This window comes from Dipodomys merriami, unplaced genomic scaffold, assembly GCF_024711535.1.
Source record: "Dipodomys merriami isolate MVZ:Mamm:240054 unplaced genomic scaffold, mDipMer1.0.p SCAF_33, whole genome shotgun sequence".
In the NCBI taxonomy this organism is placed as follows: domain Eukaryota; kingdom Metazoa; phylum Chordata; class Mammalia; order Rodentia; family Heteromyidae; genus Dipodomys; species Dipodomys merriami.
In genome coordinates, this window is record NW_027204826.1 from 3,400,626 (window position 1) to 3,424,987 (window position 24,362).

At 48.3% G+C, this 24,362-nt stretch overlaps 1 protein-coding gene across 2 annotated transcripts in view; it reads right to left on the minus strand.

Annotated features, from left to right (window-relative positions):
- Arid3b (AT-rich interaction domain 3B) overlaps window positions 1-10,929 on the minus strand; it is a 45,062-nt gene extending 34,133 nt beyond the window's left edge. For both annotated transcript variants that reach the window (XM_070042894.1, XM_070042895.1), the window contains exons 1-2: window positions 10,837-10,929; window positions 7,701-8,333 (exon numbers count right to left, since the gene is read on the minus strand). In XM_070042894.1, the coding sequence (XP_069898995.1) occupies window positions 7,701-8,240 (540 nt within the window). In that variant the 5' untranslated portion in view covers window positions 8,241-8,333; window positions 10,837-10,929. The remainder of the gene's footprint in view (window positions 1-7,700; window positions 8,334-10,836) is intronic.
- Window positions 10,930-24,362: the final 13,433 nt, after the last annotated feature.

The window sequence follows — 24,362 nt, forward strand, 5'->3', positions numbered from 1 at the left end:
GCGTGTGTGTGTGTGAGCTGGAAGATGAGTGAATATAGAGAGGGTTTTAGAAGAATGTAAGACCAAAGAATCAGGAAAAGACTCACGAGTGGGGCAAGTTCCTGAAGGTCTAGGAGGGGGTGGGATCTCGTGGAGAGATTAGTCTGGTGAAAGAGATAAAACCAAGCTAGGTCAGTGATCACACATCTATAAGGACTGAATACTGATAAAGCTCACTTCTACCTGAACAGAAAACATGCTTATAACTCTATGCTAACACAGAAAGCTACCAAATTGCCATGATTTTGTTCCCACAAACCCTGAAAAGTTTCTGAGAACTCTGGAGCACAGCTCTAGAAAACTGAAGAGAAGTTCTGTAGTCATGTCTAGCATTTCTGGAGCATCTTCCTATAAAGTAGTGAAGATTGGAAAATCAGAGTTTTAAAAAAGTAGCAGCTGGAATGCTGGTGGTTCATGCCTATCATCCTAGCTACTCAGGAGGCTAAGACCTGAGGATCGAGGAATGAAGCCAGCCCAGGCACAAAAGTCCATGTGACTTGTATCTCCAACTACACCAAAAAAGCCAAAAGTATGGCTGTAGTCCAAGTGGTAAAGCACCAGCCCTAAGGAAAAAAAAAAAAAAGCTCAAGGACAGCGATGCAGACCCAAGTCCAAGCCCCAGAATCAGCATACACAAAAAGGAAGTATTTAGGGAACTCGGTGGCAGTGGCTCACACCTGTAATCCTAGCTTACTCAGGAGGCTGAAATCTAAGAATCTCAGCAGAAAAGTTTGTGAGACTTTTCATCTCCAATTAACCACCAAAGAGCCACTGTGGAGCCTTGAGCATAAAAGCTCAAGGACAGCACCCAGGCCCTGAGTTCAAGCCCCAGGATCCCAGCTCAAAAACAGTATTTGTACAGTGTACACATTTTACAATGATCTCCCCCTTCCACCCTCCTATATTTCCTCCACTTTTGCATTATCCTCAGGTTGGGGAAGAGAATTTGCATGCCTTGGAACTACTATATGTGTGGGTTGAGAGGAGGTTAGGACACGGCAAAATACTATAGAAAAACAGTAGTAGAGCTGGGACCTAATCCCACTGGTAGCTCCCAATCCAAGGCTGGTTCAGATTAAGTCTGTTACTAAGTAACAAGGCTGCCAAGTATCTGTCTTTTCATCTTTTGGAGTTAAGTGTCCAGAAGGACGGCCACCTTCGGTCACACATAGCTATCTGTATAATGGACCATTTACGAGACCTCGAAGTTCTAGGTCCCAGTCATCTCCTAGGTGAGTGTCCACTGAGATCATTACAAATGGAGGCTACAAACTCCACATGGACACTGAAAAGAGAACAGAAAGCCAGGCCTGGGTGTGCATGCCTGAAATTCCAGTACTTAGAAGGCTAAGGCAGAAGAATCTCAAGTTTGAGACCAGCTTTATAGAGAGAACCTTGTCTCAATACAACAAAGTAAAACAAAGCAAAAACACAAAACAAGTGAAGAGAATTCAGGGTTGCAGAGGACAGGTTTGGGCAGTGTCTAGCCTAGAACACGTGCACATCTACACAAAGCACAGCATATGTTCTTTCTCCAAACACCATCTAGAGTAGGGTTTCTCCACGTTGGTACTTTGGAGGATTTCTTGTTGGGGGAGGAGACTGTCGCTGTATGCTGGAGGACACTGGAAGCACGAAGGGCTGGGAGAAAACATCTGCCCCAGGCACAACTCAAAATGCCCCCTGATTGGCAACCGTACCCCTAAGGAGAGAAGAGGAGGGTGGCCTCCAACTGAGAACCACTTATCAAGGCAGGCTCCCCTGTGATTGCAGGAAGACAGACATAAAAAAGAAAGTGGGGGGACAGGGTGATGGTGGCTAGCACCTATAATCCCAGCTACTCAGGAGGCTGAGATATAGGTTCCAAACAAACCAAAGCAGACAAATCTGTGGGACTCTTATCTTTAATTAACCAGAAAAAAAGGCAGAAGTGCAAGGTGTGGCTTAAGTGGTAGAGCACCAGCCTTGATGGAAAAGTAAGAGCATGAGGCCCTGAGTTCAAGCCTTAGTTAGATAATTACCCAGTTAATTGCCCAATTATTTTTGCATAGTAAGATAAGAATGATTTTTATTCTGTATGCAGCTAATAGGAACTTCACTAATTACAATCATTTGGCGGGGGGAGGGGGACAAGCATTTCCTCTTGTTAAATCTTGTTCCCTGACTCTTAGTGCACATCTAACTAGATGATTCTTCCTGTCTGCCTAGGCAGTCTCTGCTCTCATCCTGCAGAGGTGCCGAACCCCAAATTTAGAAAGAGGCCACACAGTGGGCAGAAGCTGAGGGCGCGCCTAACAGCTTCCAGCTGTTCTCAATCGGTAGTACCCTGTCTTCATTAACACGTGTGGCTGGCTAGCTTTAGGAAATGTTAGGAATTCTTTAATTACAAGTTTTCTGAAATAAGACTCCTCCACCCTGGAAGGCAATCGTTGAGCTTGCTGGGAAGAGGGGTTGAAAAAGAGGGGAAGGGAGGGGGGGAGCAACATTTATTGAGCAATGTCTCTAGTGCTTTTCAGGGAGCTGGCTATGCAAAGCCACACACAGTAACCAAAGTGATCAGTAAAGTATGCAGAAGACCAGTCACACACACTCTGGCCCCAAGGGCCGATCCACCATCACTCATCTTCCTCTTCTATGCAGGGGGACCTAGCTCCATTAATGGGCTCCAGACAGACAAAGCCTGTATTGCTTAACAACCCTCTATCCAAGACCACCCTAAAAGGCCAGCAACCCTCCGCCCAAGCTGGCTGTGTGATATCCTTTGAGAGAAAGGACATCAGGTCTTTTGTTGTCTTGCTTCATCATGGTTTACTCTGCCCCTGCACACGGATTGGTTTTACAGTGCTGGACTAACTCTCTTCCCCAGAGAGGCAGGTGACATGACACTCCAATTGTCTCCACTTTGAGAAGCAAGTATTTTCTAAGAAGTTCTCCAGAGAAAACCCATGAGACAATTTCAACATTACTTGCTTTAGGAAAGGGATTTCAGACACGTAAGTCTAATCTGTGGTGCCCTTAGGCAGTCCCACTTTTGCTTTTTAGTTTGTGGATGTTCGCCTACTCCCTGCCCCCACACCAAATCTTGAAAACAACTTTCTTGTTGGCTTGCCAAGCTATACTATGTTGCAGGAAATAATAATAACAACAACAACAACAATAATAATGTCTATAGGCCGATCTTACAGGTATAAACCAAGTTTTAAAACAGCTCCACCACAGTGCAGACTGGGGCCTGGGCTTCAGCAAACCTAGTTATTACACCCCCAACTCCAGCCCACCTTGAGATTCCCACAGTACCTCTGCAGAGCCCTGCACTCCTTGAGGGAGAGAAGCCAGTCTACTGAGTACAATCCTGGCACAAAGAGGACTCCAGCCAAGTTTATTGTTTAAAACAAAAAGTAACCCATTAACAGTAGGGTCTGTGTCAACTGTAGAGGTCTTTGAAGCAAGGGCTATTCTTTCTACCCCCCACTGGCAGTTCCATAAAGAAACAAAGGACTGAATAGTAAGTCTCATGGTTTAGATGGTTTCTAGGCTCTCCTGGAAGATTCGTTTTAGCATAACTAAAAACCATTTTATTAGGCACCAGCTGTATCATTCCTGAAATCCTAGCTACCCAAGAGGCTGAGATCTGAGAATTGGGGTTCAAATCCAGCCCAGTCAGGAAAGTCTGTGAAATTCTTATCTCCAACTAACCACCAGAAAGGTAGAAATGGAGCTGTGGCTCAAGTGGTAGAGTACCAGCCTTGAGTGAAAACACTCAGGGACAGCCCTCAGGCCCTGAGTTCAAGCCCCAGGACCAACACAAAAAACAAAAACATGAAATAGCTTTAATCCCCACATTATTTACTCCTTCAAAGCAAGAGAAAAAACATAGATCAAATTTATTTTGAAAATTTAAATACACAAGGAAACAGGGGATGCCCAGAGAAAGATTTAAGTCTGTTGCACTGCCTCCCTGGCCTGGTTCTTGATCACCAAATTGAGGGGGGAAGGTACATTCAGGGTGAGGAATTAGGCCTCAGTTACTCTAACATTTATGAACACATTCTGGCAGGTGCTCTGCCACGTAGTCTATAATTAGCAAGTACGCCTCAAAAACTTAAATGAACTCAAAGGGTTTCAGGTGCCAACAGACAGTGCCCAGCAACAGCACGGAGGACAGAGTGCAGAGTGGCCAGTCAGGGCTGGGCGCCCTGCCACAGCGCACACGCCAGTTCTGCAAAGTCTTTTTTTCAAATCTCTAAAGGCTTGACCTCAACACCTGCTGCACTTCCGGAAGACAGACGGGCTCTGGGGCGTGCTGCTGTACTTTCTAGGAACAACCGCATGTGTGCACATGCACACACAGAGGCTGGCTAGCTGCCAAGGCGGGGGCAGCCCAGCTGCCTCAGGCCTGAACTTTCCCAGTGGCGGCAGGGCGGGATCCCGCTATGAGCTGACTCAGCCACCAACGTGGCACTGTGCCAGCTGCACAGCCGTGGTGGGGGCTGCCAGCAGCTCACAGATGTTTTGCTAAACCAAAGAAATCAGCCAGGAGGTGGGGTTCAGGCTGACAGCCAAGGAGCTCTGGTCCTGGAAGCTAGATTCTTATTCCAGGCCTCCCTCCACCACAGTCTCCCTGGGTGACCGAGGGCAGGGAACCCTCTGAGCATCCATCTCAGTACTCGCCCTGCTTCAGAGGAAGAGGCAGCAAAGGATGATACTGTGGGCACAGGCAGCTCCTGCCCCAAGACTAGCTCTTAACCCTCGTGTCCCGGGAGGAACTTTCATAAATTTTGTTCTGCAGTGAAGGCAGGGGCTCAGGGCAATTCATAATGCTACCAAAAGATCATAAAGGAAAGACACATAGGGGTGGGGTTTGAACCCTATTGTTCACTCACTGAAGCACCTACAACAAACTCTGCTGTTGAAAACTAAACCAACAGCAGACATGTTCCACTTTTCAGGTTCTAAAAGGTGTTGGACCTGGAACTTGAACTCCAGTCCTGGGCTCTGTCACTGAGCTTTTTCTGCTCAAGGCTAGTGCTCTACCACTTCAGCCACAGCTCTACTTCAGGTTTTTTCGCTAGTTAATTGGATATAATAGTCTGATGGTCTCTCCTGCCCTAGCAAGCTTCAAACCACGACCTTCAGATCTCATGGCTTCTCAGTCGCCTGTGAAGGCTATGGCTCTTCACAAATGGTTTGTTTCTACATATCATTGGACCACACACACGGAGTGTGTTATTCAGAGTTCCCACACATGAACGGCTTGCCTTGGATTCCCTGCTGGAAATACCAACTGACCCATAACAAGTCAACTTACTGTCCTCACACTAAGGAAAAACTGCACTGTAGGTCACTAAGAAAAGAGAAGTCAAGCCTGGCACTGGTGGCTCACATCTGTAATCCTAGCTATTCAGGAGACAGATCTGAAGATTGTAGTTCAAAGCCAGCCAGGGCAGGAAAGACCATAAGACTCTTATTTCCAATGAACCACCAGAAAACCAGAAGTGGTACTGTGGCTCAAAGTGGTAACATGCTAGTGGTGAGTGAAAAAGCTCAGGAAACAGCACTGAGACCCTGGGTTCAAGCCCCATGACAAAGAAAGAAAGAAAGAAAGAAAGAAAGAAAGAAAGAAAGAAAGAAAGAAAGAAAGAAAGAAAGAAAGAAAGAAAGAAAGAAAGAAAGAAAGGAAGGAAGGAAGGAAGGAAGGAAGGAAGGAAGGAAGGAAGGAAGGAAGGAAGGAGAAAGAAGGAAGGAAGGAAGGAAGGAAGGAAGGAAGGAAGGAAGGAAGGAAGGAAGGAAGGAAAGAGAAAGAAAGAGAAAAGAAAAGAGCCAAAGGCTTGGCTGAGAACAGCTTCCTAGGCTTCCCTCCTCCAAATAATTCATTAGGACTCTTCAGCTCTGCAGTCTGCTTTCTTTTTTATTCTTTTTTGTTGTTGTTGTTGGTCGTGGGGCTTGAACTCTGGGCTTGGCCACTGTCCCTCAGCTCTTCAGCTCAAGACCAGCACTCTACTGCTTGAGCCACACCGCCGGTGGCTCCGGTTTTCTAGTGGTTTATTGGAGATAAGAGTCTCACGGACTTTCCTGCCTGGGCTGGCTTTGAACCGAGATCCTCAGATCTCAGCCTCCTGAGTAGCTAGGATTACAGGCATGAGACACCGGTGCCCGGCTCTTTTTTATTCTTTTGTCGATCGTGGGCCTGAACTCTGGGCCTGGGTGCTATTTCTGAGCTCTTCAGCTCAAGGATAGTGCTCTACCACTTGAGCCACAGCACCACTTCTGGCTTTTTCTGCTTATGTGGTGCTGAGGAATTGAACCCAGGGCCTCATGCATGCAATGCAACCATTCTACCACTGAGCCACCTTCCCAGCCCCTCTTTTTTTTCCTTTTAAACTTTTTTTTTTCCTTGTCTTTTTTGGTACTGGGACTAGTTCTAAGATGTTGCACTTGCTAGGCAAGTTCTTTGCCACTGAACTATATCCCAGCCTGTCTTTTTGTTCTGAGACAGGATCTCACTATGTAGTCCAGACTGACTTCCAACTCAATAATCCTTTAGATTCTACCTCCCGAGTACCATTATATGTATTGCCATGACTGGCTATAGTCTGCCTTTATAAATAAAGCTCTCTAGTAGTTAAAGCTCTCTAATAGCTGGGCACTGGTAGCTCACACCTGTAATTCTATCTATTCAGGAGGCTGAGATCTGAGGATGATGGCTTGAAGCCAGCCCAGGCAGGAAATTCCTTGAGACTCTTATCTCCAATTAACCAGCAAAAAGCCAGAAGTAGAGCTGTGGCTCAAGTGATAGAGAGCTAACCTTGAGCAAAGAAAGCCCTGAGTTCAAGCCCCAGTATCTCCCCCATAGCATTCCCTTCTAGAATACATGAGAGGTTGGACCCTTAGCATCACAAAACGACAAAAGAAAACTCCAATGCTGATGCTAACGCTATGCCATATTTAAAGTCACTCAGCTTTCCTTGGCTAAAAAGGGAATCTTTAGGTCTGTCCTTCCCTCTTTCTAAGCAGTATCTGTAAGTGTGAGATGGACCCATGTCTACAAGACTTTCTTAGGAAATATAAGAGTATTTCTGATCAGTTATGCTCAGCTACAAAACAACAAATTGTCATTAAAAGTATGATCTTCCCATGTAATTGTAACCCCTCTGTACAATATGTTCACAAATAAAATTTAAAAAAAAAAAAAAGTATGATCTTGAGCTGAGAGCTTGTGGTTCATGCCTGTAATCCTAGCTACTAAGGAGGCTGAGATCTGAGGATTGTGATTTGAAGCCAGCCCAGGCAGGAAAGTGTGTGAGACTCTTATCTCCAATGAACCAGCAAAAAGCCAGAAACAAAGTCTAGTGGCAGAGCACTAGACTTGAACAAAAAAAGCTCAGGGACAGTGCCCAGGCCCTGAGTTCACTCCTTAATACAGGCACAAAAAAAAAAAAAGATTGTAATGATAAAAATTCTTTTTGGTGCTGAGGACTGAACCCAGGCCTTGTGCATACTATGCTTACTAGTGAGCATCACCACCACTGAGCTATACATACCTCTAGCCCAAGCAAACAAATATTGAGAAAATCTTGGCTGTGGATGAGTGAAGTCGGGTGGGAAGACTCAGAATAGCACATGCTTCAGAAAGGATAGCCTCCCACAGCGCACAGACTGACCTGCTTAAGCTGCTCATCCAGGCTCCAGCGTGGCTGCCCACCCGTGGAGACGGAAGGTGGTGCCGTGGACGCATCTTTGGTAGGGTCTTCTTTAGCTTGGGGTACCGGTGTTGGGAGCCCTGGAGCTGGAAGCAGACTGAGCACAGGGGGTGCTCGGGGATCTTGGCGAGTTGCTTTCTGCACGTGGAAATACTTGGCAGCAGCCTGGGCCTCTTTTTCAGCCGTCTCTGCCACATCATCATCCCCATCCTCATCCTCCAAACCACCTTCTTCTTCCTCAGGCTCTGAGTTCACACTGCTCTGTTCAAAACCTCGGGCCACTGGTGTGACTGGTGGAACTCTGGCTAAAGGACCCAGGGCAGGACTGCCAGGAGGTCTTCCAGGCATGGCAGAAAGGACAGGTGGCTGTGTGGCTAGCTTTTGGGCATACAGGAATGGGGCCTCTCTCATCTGTGTTCCCTGCTTCTCTCTGGCATCCATCTGCAAAGGAGCCGAGTGTGGCAGCTTCTGTGGCTTCTGCTGCTGATGCAGTGGCTCCATTACTACCTTAAGCTTCACCCACAGACTGGCATGGCTCTGAACCTGGGCACAGCTTAGCAGGCACACTGGGTCTTAATTGAAGCAATCAGTCAACTACAAAGGAGGAAGGAGGAATTAAAAAGAAAACACACAACTAGGTAAAACAGTTACAAAAAGCTTTCTTTTCTCCAGTAAAGATTATGGGTTCTGAACACCTCTTCTAATCCTGAGCTGGTAGGGGTTGGAAGTGAGTAAGGAAAGATGCAAAGAAGAGGCACAGGATTGAAGAGGGGAAAATAGGGAGATCCTCAGTAGCGGTAGACTATGGATGCCTAGACTATGGATGCCTTTTGAAGAAGCAAATCTAGATAGTCTGCTGACATATGTGCTGATCTCTTTTTCTCCCTTTACATTATCAAATATTCATAAGCTTGTTACTGAAAAGTTAACTGGGACTGCACTATGTGTTGCGACAGGAATTGTACCTATGAAAACCACATTAACAAAGGAAAAAAAGGGCCTGCCTGGAAAATGTTTCTATTCCCAGGACCATTAGAAAGATTTTACCACCCAAGCTAGACCTACAGCCACCGGAGGCCAGAATGACTTCTTACAGGAAAAGCAAAATGGAGTGAATGACTCCTGGGTTTAAACTCTGTAAATTTCCCAGATCAAATTGCCAGCCTGTTTGCTGAGTGGACTGAACCAGGCTAACTGGACATTATAGCCTCAAAAAAAAAAAAAAAAAAAAAGCATCCAATTTCAACAACATGAAAGAAACACTTAAGGAGGCCAGAGTTTCAAATTGCAATCCTTGCTCAAAAACAAATGGGGGTGGAGGGGGGGAATTCCTCTAGAGATTTTAAAGTTAATTAATTTGAAACAGGTATCAACACTGTCTAAACAAGTTAATGCTTCTTTTCTTTTTAAACAGAAATGACTACGTAAATCTCCCCACATCCCATTTCTTGAGGATTCACTTCTTTATATTCTTCCAGGAATACAAAAACGGCTTTTCAGGTCAAAAATAATCTGGGGGCAGGTTTATCTGCATTCTTACCCATCAGTCTCCAAACACCTACCCCTTTCACACCCTCTCCACCTCCTACCACCTCTCCAGCCACTCCCCCTCACCCCCCAACTTTGGTTGTTTTCTCTGCAAGTTTTCCACAAGTGAATAGATTACCATGCAAAGCAAATTTTAGGGTGAACAGGCTAGCAACCTGGTATGCAATTTTTGTCATCACATGAAAGAAGAACCTGCATTTCACAGGTTCGGACTTGATAACTGTATCATTCCAATGTTTTAGGAATGGGTTGGAAGTGTGTGCATGTGTGTGTGTGTGTGTGCATGTGTGTGTTTGACTGTGTTTAGCACCTTTCAAAATTTCTTTGGTGGGGGGGAAGTAATCATTACCCTAGCAACAAAAACAGCTTGGATTTATTAATTTTTTCTGTGTTAAAAAAGTTCAATTTCTAGCACTAGGCAAAAAAAGAGAAAAAAGTAGAAAGGAAGTATATTCTCATTTTCTGTTTTATCTTAGCAGCCCTGGTTGTGCCTTTGTATTCTGCTAAATATTCAAATTTCAGTTCCCGCAGTTTAGAAAGTATGAGCTTAACAAGGCCTAAAAAGAATCATACTGACATTAAATCTAGTTGGTGAAAGTGGTCATTTAAAGGGAGGAAAAAAAAAAAAACGATATGGGGCTAAGAAAATTAGAATAATGGAAACAATTCAGTGGTCAATTGTAATTATTACAGCTGATCAATCACAATCGCAATAATTTTTCAACGAATTCCTGCCAATCACACTGAACAACTGCTTCTTTTCCAGTGACACCATCGGCTCAGCATGCTGTCCCCAGCAGAGGGGAGATGGGCCAGGGCCTCTTCAGTGAAGCCGGGACGACCCAAGCCTACAACTCAGTGCCTAAGTACTGCAGCAGGCAGGAGGGGGGGGGGGTCCCCAAGAATACCACCTGACTACATTTGCAGAAATTCTCAGAAATCTGAACCACTTCACCCCTCATTCCTCCTCAAGTTCCTGGACCTCTATAAACCCCGGGCTTTCTACTGCTTGCAGTTTGGTAGATCTTCAGGCCCGGGGCCCCTCCCAGCCTCGGTTCCCAGGTCCCGCCATATCTCCCCCCGCTCCAGGTCTCCCCTTCCCACCCTCCAGGACCCCCTTCTCATCCTCTAGTCCCCCTTTTCATGCTCCAGGACCCCCTTCCCAACACCCAGGACCCTTTCGTATCCCCCAGTCCCCTCTTCCCATCCCCTAGGACCCCCTTCCCGTCCTCCAGCCCCCTCTCCCCTACTCCAGGGCCCATTCCCCCCCCCGGTCCTCGGTTTCGGGGGGGGTCCCTCACGCCTCCCGCCCCCTCCTCTCCTCACCCCACTCCTCGGTCCCGGCGGCCCTCACCTTTCCCACCGCCCCCCCCGGGCCCTCCCCGCGCCCCGGGCCCTCCCCCCCCCCCCGCCCCTCGCCAGCCTCACTTTTCCTCAGCGGTACCGGCGCCTCCGGGACACACCTGCCCCCTCCGCCCTCCCCGGTCCCCGCCACCTGCCGCGTCTCGGTGCCCGCCGGCGGCGCGGAAGGTGTTTCCGCGCGGCTTACCTGCGCGGGGCGCCCCGGGCCCGGTCAGCTAGCGGGGAGGAGGCGGCCGCTCAGGCCCCGGCGCCTCAGCGACGTCGCCGACTCCTCAGCAGCCGGGAGCCACAGCCGGGGCGGGGCCCTCACCGGAAGCGGCGCCGCGGGGCCTGAGGGGCCGCCGGCCCGGGGCGGGGCTCCAGGAAGGGGTGTGGCTCGGTACCGGAAGACGCTAAAAATGGAGCGGGGGGCGGGGCGAGACGGAAGCTCCGCCCAGGGACGGCCCCGCCCACCCAGTGGAGAGCGGAAGTGGCTTGAGGCGGGCGGAAGGCTCAGCCAGTAGGGAGGCGGAATAAAAAGGACTTCCGGGGGTGGGGGGGGAGGCTCCTCCGCGGGGAGTCGGGAGGCGCTCGGCGGGGTGCGCGCGCGCGGTCGCGCGTTCTGGGGACTTGCGGTCGCAGACGGGGCTGGCGATCCTCCCCGGGTTTCTGCCGCGAGGCCGGCCTTTCTCCGGCGTGGCGGCTTTTCCCGGGACGCCTGCGCGTCTAGGGCGGAGCCCGGATCGTCCCCTCGGGTGCCGCGCCCCCCCCCCCGGACCTCCCGGGATCTGTGTCCTGACCATCGGGTCCCCAGCGCCCCCTGGCAGACGTGAGGGCCGCTGGCGGCTGTGCACCTGCCGCCCGTGCCGGCCGTGTCGGAGCTCGGGTGGAGAAGCCATGCCACGGCGGGCCTCGTCTCTGACTAAACCCCGGGCCTGGTCCCCTGAACCTCGGGCTCGTCGTGAATCGGTTCGTACGGCCACGCACAGCCTGCTGATCCTCCGGGCTTCGCTGCCGTCTTCTCTTTGCTTTGATCGGTTGCGAGGCTTGAACTCAGCCTGGGCGCCGTCCCTGATCCTCTTTGTGCTCAGAGCTAACGCTCTAGGTAGCACCACTGCCCCATTTTTGAGGTTGGAGATTAGAGTCTCACGGGAACATTTCTGCCCGGGCTGGCTTTGAACCTTGATCCTCAGGTCTCAGCCTCCTGGGCCACCGGCATGCAGCCGTACATAACTCTTTCAACCTTATCAGAACCTCTAATCTGCCAGAGCCCCTACTTTTTCTGTTAACCTCCCCCACTCATTTAAGGATACATAATTCTGATTATAATCCCACTTGGACTCATGCCCTAACACTCCCCATGTCTCTAACTAAGCCCCCACAACCCTACAAGGACCAACAGACCTCTCCATACTTGCACCTTGTCATAGAAAATGGTCCTGTAGTCAGGCCTGACAGTACCTGCCTGCAATCTCAGCACTCACTGGGGCAGGCTGGGTGTGGGGACTCCTGACGGTAATCTTAGCCATTCTGGAGGCTGAGATCTGATGATCACAGGTTTGTAGGCAGTTGAAGCAAGCAAGCGCAAAGGATTTCTCCCTTAACCAGCAAAAGGGTGGAAGTGGAAGTGTGGGTCATATGTTAGCACATCAGCCTTGAATGGAAAAGCTGAGGGACAGCACCCAGTGCCCTCAAGGGTCTTTACTAGTTTGGGGTACAGGAAAACAAATGAGTGTAAGGGATACCCATGAAGAACAAAGGAGGGTGGGGATTGAGGGGATTGACCTGAGGTATGGGGTAGCAGATATTTTTAGATGTTAGAGAACTCTGATAAGGAAGGAGCTTTCAAACAGAAGCTGGGAATGACTTTATACTATAAAGTGTCTCTGTTGAGGAGACCAAATTTAAATTCCCCAAGGCAGGAATAGAAAGGAGATCCCTACTGTATATGGGATAGGGGCTGGAAGATGAGATTAGAGCAGTACCAAGGCACCAATCATGTGGGACCTTAGGGGAAACAACGATGCCAATCACCACCAAAACCTCTGTTTACTATAGAGAATTTATTTTAGAGAAGAGTAGCTTTGATGGGTGCCTGTGGCTCATGCCTGTATCCTAGCCACTCAGTAGGCTGATCTGAGGATCATGATTCAAAGCCAGCCCAGGCAGGAAAGTCCCTGAGATTCTTATTTTTTAATTTTTTTTTTTTTTTTTTTGGGTCCGGTCGTGAGGCCTGTACTCTGGGCCTGGGCGCTGTCCCTCAGCTCTTCAGCTCAAGGCTAGCACTCTACCACTTGAGCCACAGCGCCACTTCCGGCTTTTTTCTTTTTTTGCTTATGTGGTGCTGAGGAATCGAACCCAGGGCCTCAGGCATGCAAGGCAAGCGCTCTACCACTGAGCTACCTTCCCAGCCCTTATTTTTTAATTTTTATTTAATCTAATTTTATTTTTTTGGGTCTGGTCGTGGGGCCTGAACTCTGGGCCTGGGCGCTGTCCCTCAGCTCTTCAGCTCAAGGCAAGCACTCTACCACTTGAGCCACAGCGCCACTTCCGGCTTTTTTCTTTTTGTTTATGTGGTGCTGAGGAATCGAACCCAGGGCCTCAGGCATGCAAGGCAAGCACTCTACCACTGAGCCACCTTCCCAGCCCTCCCTGAGATTCTTTATCTCCAGCAAACTGGAAGTGGCGCTGTGGGTCAAGTGGTAGAGTTCTTGCCTTGAGCTGAAGAGCTCAGGGACAGCACCCAGGCCCAGAGTTCAAGCCCCACAGCCAACCAAAATTTTTTTTAAAAAGTAGCTTTGAAGCAGGGTGCCGGTGGCTGACAGCTATAATGCTAGCTATCTTACTGTATAAAATCACCCTTCCAGGGCCGGGAAGGTGGCTCAGTAGTAGAATGCTTGCCTTGTATACATGAGGCCCTGGGTTCGATTCCTCAGCACCACATAAGCAGAAAAAGTCAGAAGTGGTGCTGTGACTCAAGTTGTAGAGTGCTAGCATTGAGCTGAAGAGCTGAGGGACAGCCCCCAGGCCCAGAGTTCAGGCACCACAAGGGACAAAAAAAAAAAAAAAAAAAGCTCCCTTTTTCTTGCTGATACTGGCACTTGAATTTAAGATCTTGTATTTGCTAAGTAGGTGCCCTAACCTACTATTTGAGCCATGCTTCCTGCCAATGTTTGAAGCTGCTTTTTTCTTTCTTTTTTTTTTTTTTTTTTAGCTTGGTCATTATGCCATTTGACATCTAGCTAATTGCCAGGCATTACAAGTATGATCTTTTTAGACCAATTAACCTGTCAGTCATCAGATATGAATCAGACCCTTCTAGAATATCCAATTTCTACTGAGCTGACACTACAGCTCCCCAGCAAACCCACAAAATGATGAAAAATGTTTGGCTTATAGTTGTTTGTGTGTGCTTTCCTTTTTTTTTTTTGAGGTGGTAATGGGGTTTAAGTTCATGGTCTTGTGGTTGCTAGACAGATGCTGTACCACTTGAACCATTCCTCCAGCCCTTTTTTTAATTTTCCAAATAAGGTCTGGTACTTTATCCTGAGGCAAGCTTCAGTCTTCAGTTCTCTTACCTAAGCCTCCTACATAGCTAGAATGACAAGTGTGCACCACCATGCCTGGCTTGTTGGTTGAGAAAGGGTATCATTAACTTTTTGCCCGAACCACAATCCTTCTGATCTCTGCTCCTGAGTAGCTGGGATTACAGGTGTGAATTGCCAGGCAGGGGTGCTTTGTTGTTGATAGGGTCTTGCTAGATAGCTCAGATTAAGAGCAAACTCATTATCTGCCTCCTCCAATCTCCTTTGAGTGCTAGGATTACAAGTGTGTAATAACACACTCAGCATCAGTAAGTTTTAAGATGGTTTTCTTTTCTTTTTTTGTTGGTTGCGGGGCTGGAACTCTGGGCCTGGCTGCTGTCCCTCAGCTCAAAAGCTCAAGGTGAGCTCTGTACCACTTGAACCACAGTGCCACTTCTGGGTTTTCTGGTGCTTTATTGGAGATAAGAGTCTCACAGACTTTCCTGCCAGGGCTGGCTTTGAACCACAATTCTCAGGCCTCAGTCTCCTGAGTAGCTAGGATTATAGGTGTGAGTCACCAGCACCCAGTGGTCTTCTTTACAATAAAAGAAAACTGGTGCCAGGCACTGGTGGCTCTCACCTGTAATCCTAGCTACTCAGGAAGCTGAGATCTGAGGATCGAGGTTCAAAGCCAGCCCGGGCACAAAAGTCCGTGAGCCTCATCTCCAATGAACCACTCAAAACACAGGAAATGGTGCTGTGGCTCAAGTGGTAAAGCGCTAGCTTTGAGCTGAAGAGCTGAGGGACAGCACCCAGGCCCAGAGTTCAAGTCCCAGGACTGACAAAAAAAGAAGAAAACTAGTATACAGGGATTTTTTTCTTTTCATTCACTGGGATGGTTTTGATTTCATACTCAGAGCTGCTGAAGAAGGAAGACTTCATTATTTATCTTTATGTAGTTGGCCTTTGTTTTGTTACGTTACTGTAAGGTCTCCCATTAAATTTCTTTCTTTTTGATGATACTAGGATTTGAACTCAGGGCTTCATGCTTGGGAGACAGGTACTCTACCATATATACCACATTTTCAGCCTTTTTGGGGGGTTATTTTTTTAGATAAGGAGGTCTTTAATGTTTTCTTTTTTTTCTCTCCTACTGTCAGCTGGGATCTATAATCTACCTACCTCTTGCAATTCCAGTAACTGGAGTTGCAGACAGTACCACCATGCTGGCTTGTTTGTTGAGATGGAGGGAGGGCTCACTTTTTGTCTGAGCTAGCCTTGAATTGCAGTCCTCCCTGTCTCTATCTCTTGAGTTGCTGGGATTGCAGGCATTAGCTTCTGAGCCAGCAATGGTGTGGGCTTCTTCTTCTTCTACTTTTTTTTTTTTTTTTTTGCCAGTCCTGGGGCTTGAACTCAGGGCCTGGGCACTGTCCCTGAGGACTCTACCATTTGAGCCACAGTGCTACTTCTGGCCTTTTCTATTTATGTGGTACTAAGGAACCGAACCCAGGGCTCCATGCATGCTAGGCAAGCACTCCACCACTAATCCCCATTCCCAGCCCATGGGTTTCTTCTTGTCCTGAGCTACAGGGGTATTCTCAGAGCGTCTATATTTGCATGTGTAAATCCTCTGCTGAGTAACTGGTATAAAATAGTAACCTTGTGCTGAGAAAGAATGTGACAGGGGTCACTGAAGGAGGTGTGTCAAGTTAACATGTTCCTTGGGAGGCCTGTGTGATGGGGTGGGGGTGGGGGGGGTGGGCACCCTTGAAATGTTATCTGTTACCTTACTGATCTTCCTATTGCAAGGGGATATCCTACGGATCTGCCTGCTGGATCCCCTCTTCACCTAATTGTCTGGATTTAAATTCAGACAAATGGGGTGGTGTTGGGCATGGTAGTCACCTTCTTTAAGCCCTGCACTGGGAAAGTTGAGGGAAGGGGAGATGGAGTTAAGGGCCACAGTGGGCTCTATAGGGAATTTTTGGTTTCTGTGGTAAGGCAACCACCCAACATTGGTGAAAGGCCAGTGCCTGGTCATTGAGGCCTAGGGCTGAGGGGCTGGGATTACAGGTGTATGCCACCATGCAAGCTCCCATTTGGGAATCTGATTCAGAAACCTTACCTTTGGGACTTCAGGGCTGGAAATGTGGCTTAGTGTAGCATGCTTGCTTAGCATGCATGAAGCCCTGGGTTTGATTCCTCAGTACCATATACACAGAAAAAAAAAAAAAAAAAAAGCTGAAGTGATGCTGTGGCTCAAGTGGTAGAGTGCTAGCCTTGAGCACAGAGAGGCTCAGGGACAGTGCCTGGACCCTGAGTTCAAGCCCCAGGACTGGTAAAAAAGAATAATAATAATAATCTGGGGCTTCAGCTGGGTGCCGGTGAATCATGCCTGTAATACTAGCTACTCTGGGGGCTGAGACCATGAGGATCATGGTAGGCCCGTCGAGGGTGGAAAATCCATCAGAATCTTATTTCCAATTAACACACAAAAAGCCAGAAATAGAGGTGTGGCTCAAGTAGCAGAGTACCAGACTTGAGCAAAAAAAGTAAAGGACAGCACTCAGGCCCTGAGTTCAAGCCCCAGTACAGCTATGGAAATATTTTTAACAAATTAAGGGAAAAACTACATCTCAGTATTTTTTTGTTTTTTTTGGGGGGGTCCAGTCATGGGACCTGAACTCTGGGCCTGGGCGCTGTTCAGCTCAAAGCTAGCCCTCTACCACTTGAGCCACAGCGCCACTTCCGGCTTTTTTTTCTTTTTGCTTATGTGGAGCTGAGGAATCGAACCCAGGGCCTCATGCATGCAAGGCAAGCGCTCTACCACTGAGCCACCTTCCCAGCCCCCATCTCAGTATTTTTTAAGTGGATATTCTCACATGATGAACCCCTAGTTACCATTTAAGTTTTCACAATGATTCCTACTTTTCAAGTGAGTGAAAACTGGCTTAAGTTTCATTTATGCTAGAGATGATAGAGCTGGGGTCTGACGCAGCGATGCTGTCATTGATGCTGTGAACTCACTCTGCTTTACTCAGACCAGTGTAAATATTTGACTGCCACCACTTGAGTTTATTTTTCAGTGTATGTTTTACAGTAGTGAACCACAGGGCCATAATGGGTGCGTGTTAGCTTTGTAATTTGGCCACAAATGCAGGCAAGCCCTAACTTCATGACTAGAACATGACACTGTGGAACATGGATCATTGAGCACATTGGCCCTTGTGACCGCAGAGTACAACAGAAAGAACTTAAACACTAGACAATGGGAAAAATTAGTAACAAGTTAAATGCTCATTGTTTGGGAACTGGCTTAACAACAGGTACCTTTAAGCTACTCACAAGGCCAAATTAGAGGCCAGACTTAATTTTATTGTTTTTGTACCTGGTACTGGGACGTGAACTCTCTTAGCTTTTGGCTCAAATCTGGCACTCCACCGCTTGAGCCATACCTCCACTTCTAGCTTTTTTTTTTTTTTTTGGTGCCAGTCTTGGGGCTTGACCTCAGGGTCTAGGTGCTGTCCCTGTCTGTTTTGCTTAGAGCTGGCACTCTACCACTTGAACCACAGCTCCACTTGCAGTTTTTTCTGAGTGGTTTATTAGAGATAAGAGTCTTAAAGACTTTCCTGCCCAGACTGATTTTGAACCACAATCTTCAGCTCTCAGCCTCTTAAGTAGCTAGGATTACAGGTGTGAGCCACGGGCTCCTAGTGTAAGACTGGTAATTTTAACAATAATTTGACTTTATTAAAATGAACTACTGTTTATCAAAAGAACTCTTCATTAAGAGAGCAAAAAGGCAAGGCCGGGCGCCGGTGGCTCACGCCTGGAATCCTAGCTACTCAGGAGGCTGAGATCTGAGGATCGCGGTTCAAAGCCAGCCCGGGCAGGAGAGACCGTGAGACTCCTATCTCCAATAAACCATCAGAAAACCGGAAGTGACGCTGTAGCTCAAGTGGTAGAGCGCTCGCCTTGAGCTGAAGAGCTGAGGGACAGCGCCCAGGCCCAGAGTTCAAGCCCCACGGCCGACCAAAAAAAAAAAAGAGAGTGCAAAAAGGCAAAGCCACAGAGGAGACTATATTTACCATGTATGCAGCCACCAACTGTCCCCTTACCAAGAAGGCACACACATTTGTGTAGGACACAGGACATGATGTATTGGGTAGCTTGTAGCAAGACCCAGGAGGGTCTGTAGGTTTGGGACAAAGCTATGCCACCTACAGCAGAGGGTCACTGTCAGAAACACAACCTAACCACACTATAATACCATGAGTCCACATGGAAAAAAAATGAACAGTTATGTTAAGGGAAAAGGACAACAACTACTCCACCAAAGAGATGTCTGTAGACCTGTGGTCATCCAGAGATGCAAGCAGAAACTACAGGGAGATGCTGTTGGATACCAGCCAGAATGATGGAAATTGAGTGAGTGCTTAAGTGCTGTTGAAGACAGCATGGGATCCTCGTCTCATGCTCTTAAGTGAACAGGGACTGACCACTTGAAAAAGCGATCTGCCAGTGGTTGGGTCCTGGTGACTCACACCTGTAATTCCAGCTACTCAGGAGGCTGAGAGCTGAGGATCAAGGTTCAAAGCCAGCCTGGGCAGAAGAAAAATCCCAAATTTGAGCTCTAATTAACTAGCAAAAAGCTGGAAGTGGGGTGTGGCCCTAGCAGTAGAGCACCAGCCTTGATTTAAAAAAGTAAATTAAGAGCACAAGGCCAGCCAGGCACTGGTGGCTTATGCCTAAATCCTAGTTACTCAGAAGATTGAGAGCTGAGGTTTGTTTCAAAGTCAGCCGGGGCAGGAATGGACATGAGACTCTTAGGTCCAATTAACCACCAGAAAACCAGAAGTGGAGCTGTCTCAAAGTGGTGGAGCACTAGCCTTGAGTGAAAAAACTCAGGGACAGTGCCAAAGCCCCAAGTTCAAGCCCCACAACCAGCAACAAAAAAAGCACAAAGCCAAGTTAAAGCACAGACACAAACATGTACACATGCTCTTTCTGGTAAAAAAGGGAGGTTTGCAGGATGGTGGAGGTGGTGAAGTGGATTCTGATTGGCCTGTTTGCTTCCTGGACCTTCCTACTGTTGTGGACAGACTGACTGAGAGGAAGAGTATGGAGAATGCAGGTTCATTTTATTTTTAAAAATTTCTGCAGGCTGGGGCTGGGAAGGTGGCTTAGTGGTAGAGCGCTTGCCTTGCATGCATGAGGCACTGGGTTCGATTCCTCAGCACCACACAAGCAAAAAGAAAAAAGCCAGAGGTGGCGCTGTGGCTCAAGTGGTAGAGCGCTAGCCTTGAGCTGAAGAGCTGAGGGACAGCGCCCAGGCCCAGAGTTCAGGCCCCACGACCGGACCCCCCCCCCAAAAAAAAAATTTCTGCAGGCTGCTGGGTGCCGGTGGCTCATGCCTGTAATCCTACTCAGAAGGCTGAGACCTCAGGGTTGTGGTTCAAGTCAGCCTGGGCAGGAAAGTCTGTGAAACTCTTATCTCCAGTAAACCACTGAGAAAACTGGAAGTTGTTCTGTGGCTCAAGTGGTAGAGCGCTAACCTTGAGCTGAAGAGCTGAGGGACAGCCCCCAGAGTTCAGGCTCCATGACTGACAAAAAAAAAAAATAAATCTGCAGGTCATTTGAGGGAAACTAGGAGGAGGACACAGAAAGAGGGAAAACATACAACAGCAGGACCCATCAGCTGCACTGGTCATTGATCAAAAATGAACTAAGCAACTCAATGGCAGCGATTGGAGGGAAGGAATTGAGCAGGAAAGAGGGAACAGCTGACACTAAGCAAAAGGAAAGAAATGTACTATCAGCTGATATGGAAAAAATAACTGTATTGTCAAAGATCACAGAGTTCATAAACTTTATAGACCATGATAAAGACATGAGGGTTAGAATGTGTTTGTGACTTTTTGTTTGGGGGGGGGGGAGTCCGGTCGTGGGGCCGGAACTCTGGGCCTGGGTGCTGTCCCTCAGCTCTTCAGCTCAAGGCTAGCGCTCTACCACTTGAGCCACAGCACCACTTCCGGCTTTTTTCTTTTTGTTTATGTGGTGCTGAGGAATCGAACCCAGGGCCTCATGCATGCAAGGCAAGCGCTCTACCACTGAGCCACCTTCCCAGCCCCAAGAATGTGTTTGTGACTTTTAAGTATCACTATCTCACAATACTGTGAAATTTATGTAATCACAATCACAATAAAAAAAATTGCTATTAAATTTTTTTTTTCTGGGGCTAGAGTTCAGGCCTCATGACCGACAAAAAAAAAAAGTCTGCAGGTGTCAGGCACTGGTGGCTCACGCCTATAATCCTAGCTACTCAGGAGACTGAGATCTGAGGATCTCGGTTCAAAGCCAGCCTGGGTAGGAAAGTCCTTGAGATGCTTGTCTCCAATTTACCACCAGAAAACCAGAAGTGGCGATGTGGCTCAAGTGGTAGAATGCTAACCTTGAGCTGAAGAGCTGAGGGACAGCACCCAGACCCAGAGTCCAAACCCCATGACAGACAAATAAATAAAAATCTGCAGGTTTATTTTTACACCGGTGGAGCCAGAGGAGCTTACACTGAAAATTCCGAGCCACAGACTGCAGGGTTACAGGTTGTTTATAGGGCAGTGCAGGGGGTCAGGTTACAAGGGCTGTGCTGGCTGCTGATAGGTGAGTTCAAATTGGGGGGTGGGGTCTAAGAGGGAAGTGTTAGGGCAGTGAACTCTTTGGGCATGTTTTCAGAAGAAGTAGCTGGCTTTCTCTTGTACAGGCAGGGTTTTCAGTACGAATCCTGAACTTACCTCTGGTGCAAACTAATAATTTTCATTTTGGGGGTCCCACCAGCCTAGGCCTGCTATGAGCAGTTTTTGGGTTAATTCTCTCCTTTTGATGCTTTTGCAGTGAGTGATTAAGCATTGACCTTATTCACATTAGTTCCTCCTGGCCCAGGAGCCTCTACTGAGTTACTGATCATTCTAGCTTGACTGACTCTGTGAACTGACAAAGCCGGTGAGGAGACTGAAGATGTAAGGACCCAAGGGCAGTGCTAGAAGTCACAAGGAGAAGGGTGGCCAAGGGGGGGAGCCAGGAGCTTGCTAATTTCCTGTCTCTCCCCACTCAACTCAATCTTTTAGTTGTTGGACCCTATTTCTCAGCAGTGAGCAGGTCCAGGCCCCTCAGGTTCTATAGGAACACTGCCGCTAAGGAGTCCATCTGGTTTTGTAGGGTGGTTATAGACTCAGCCACCTAGCTCCTATTATCTGTGACATCTGCAGACAACTGCTGAAAGATGATGGGCAATCCCTCCTATTCCTGCACCTCCTCTGGCCGCCATGTCCAACCCACTGGGTGATGGAATGATGTAGGTGGGCTGCCAATGGTGTGAGGAGGTTTGGGCATTAGCTAGTATGGCCATCAGAGGGGTGAGAAAGAACTGTATACTAGGGCCTGGGAAGGTGGCTCAGTGGTAGAGTGCTTGTCTTGCATGCATGAGGCCCTAGGTTCGATTCCTCAGTACTACATGAGCAGAAAAAGCTGGAAGTGGCACTGTGGCTTAAGTGGTAGAGTGCTAGCCTTGAGCTAAAGCGCTCAGGGACAGCGCCCAGGCCCAGAGTTCAGGCCCCACAACTGACAAAAAATATAGCCTGTGCAAGTGGCTAGCAAGCATAGGCAAGCCTTTGTTCTGCATACAAAGGCAGTACCTGGGCTCCGGGAACACCGGGGTTTAATGGCCTTGCAACTCTTTCCCACACTCTTCTGTGCTGGGCACCTGGACAAGGTGAGGAGCTGTTTGGGACACATGTCTGGGGAGCTAGGGATTCTCAGACTCATTTACACTGAAGGCTGTGCCAGGAGAGGAAGTCTTAATGGGGGCCAGTCTGGGTTCAAGATCCAGCAGGCATCACCTGTCTCCTGAGGCAGCTGGGGCATTTAGTTTGTGTGTTTCTAGTCAGGTGCTTTCCTCCATCTGTGTAATGGTGAAGGTTCTGTTCCCACTCATAGCATCGGTATACAAACATGGTGACCAGGATTCTGGTTATCAGGGTGGGGGGGACCTAGAGTCAGGGTAGGAGAGACAGGGGTACAACTGTAGCATTCTGGTGGTGGCAAAGTTATGTAGCTCTGCCCCTCAAAAAACAGGAGGGCTTTGAATACCTATCAAGCTGGGTGCCCCACGTGGGGAAGCCATACACCATCAAGTGCAGGAGGCTCGTGGGCACCTGGTGCCCCCCTGTATAACACACAGTAGTTCTCAGAATCTGGAGTTTTATCTTAAAACTAAGAGGAGCCGGGGCGCTCAACAGCACTCAACTCACAGCAGCTCAACTCCATACCATGAAGAGGTACAAGAATGCTAACAGCAACCTCTGGCCTAGGTTCTAATCTTGGGGTACAGTGCCTTCCCATCTCCTCTATATAGCAATAGTTGTGATTAGCAGGCAGGAGGAGGGGTGACAGAGGGACTTTGTTCACATCTTGGTAGGTGAATCCTCAAGCTTCTGCCCTGTGTTGACCAACCAGCTTCTGGGGTGTGGCTGGAGCAAGGCTGGAGTCTTTTCCGGTGCCTGGGGGCTGCTGGGTCCCAGGCTGTCAGCCAATCGTCAGCACCTCCAGGAACTGTCACCCTCTCTGTTCAGCAGTGATAAGCCAGGGAGTGACACCTGCAACTCCAGCTGCAGGGAGCCGTCCAGATGAGCACGTTGGGCCCATCCACATGGGTCAGTGTGGTTCCTTCTTCCAATGCTTTACTCCTACTGTGTCTCCTGGCTGGTGGGGTGAGCACAGTTACCCACAGAGACGGGATCCTTTCCAACATTTCCCAGGAAACGTGGTGTAGGGCTTTCCCACAGCTTGGTAGTGATGGAATCTAAGTCCTTGATCTGCCTGAGGTCTCCCTTGAGCCTGTCTACTGTGGGCAGGGGTCTTCTACAGAGAATCTCAAAGGCTGAGCAGGGCCAATGGCAGCACTATTAGCACCCAAGGGGACCCAAGCTCCTGGCAGAGCTTGGCTAAAATGGTTTTGAGTCCTATTCATGAGCTCCACTTTCTTTGAGCTTTGAGGCCTGTATGCCCTATGGAGTTGCCATTTTATTTCTGAAATTTTTGGCTAAGCCCTGGACTATTTCAGCTATGAAAGCCTGTTGGCTCTCTGATCCGATGGAAAGGAGAAGGCCCTATCTGGGGGTATCTTCTCTCAAAAGGTCCTTCACTACTTCTCAAACCTTGTCTATGCATGTGAGGTTAAGCTTCAGCCCACCCTGGGTAGGTGTGGACAAGGACCACGGCAGAGGCTGACCTCCATTAAGCCCACCTCCAGGTCCTCAAAAGGCACTGTGCCCAGGGCCTGATGAAGTAGTATTGGTCAGCCATCTTCCCTAGGTAAGTTAGCTCATGATGCTGTTTGACCAGAGGGACTGCTATAGCAGTGGAGACAAAAGGCGACTTCCATCAGCCACCCCCTCCCCACCCCGCCCCTCCTCCTTTATACCTCTCATCCTTTGCCCATTGCTCCACTTCTTGGTGTAATTTGGGGTGGAATTAACTCTGCAGCCAGAAAGAGCTTGGCAGTCCATTCTAGCTTGGGAGGGGAGTTGAGTATTTTTTCTTTTTTCCTTTTTTTGGGTGCCAATCTTGGGAATTCAACTCAGGGCTTAGATGCTGTCCCTTGGCTTTTTTGCTAAAGGCTAGTACTGTACCACTTGAGCCACAGCTCCATTGCTGGTTTTAGTACTTAAGTGGAGATAGAGTCTTATGGAAGCTGGGTGCCGATGGCTCAGGCCTGTAATCCTAGCTACTCAGGAGGCTGAGATCTGAGGATCGCAGTTCAAAGCCAGCCCAGGTAGGAAAGTCTGCGACTCTTATCTCCAATAAACCACTCAAAACCAGAAGTGGCGCAGTGGCTCAAGTGGTAGAGTGCTAACCTTGAGCTGAAGAACTGAGGGACAGTGCCCAGACCCAGAGTTCAAGCCCCATGACCGACCAAAAAAAAGTCTCATGGAGTAAGGTGCTGGTAGCTCATGTTACAAAGGAGGTTGAGATCTAAGGATCATAGTTCAAAGCCAGCTCAGGCAGAAAAGTCCCATGTGATTCATCTCCAATTAAGTACTCAAAATCAAGAAGTAGAGCTGAAATTGGTAGAGCATTAGCCTTGAGCAAAGCAGCTGAGACAACACCCAGGCCAGAGTTGAAGCCACACAACTACACTCTGCCAGACCAGACA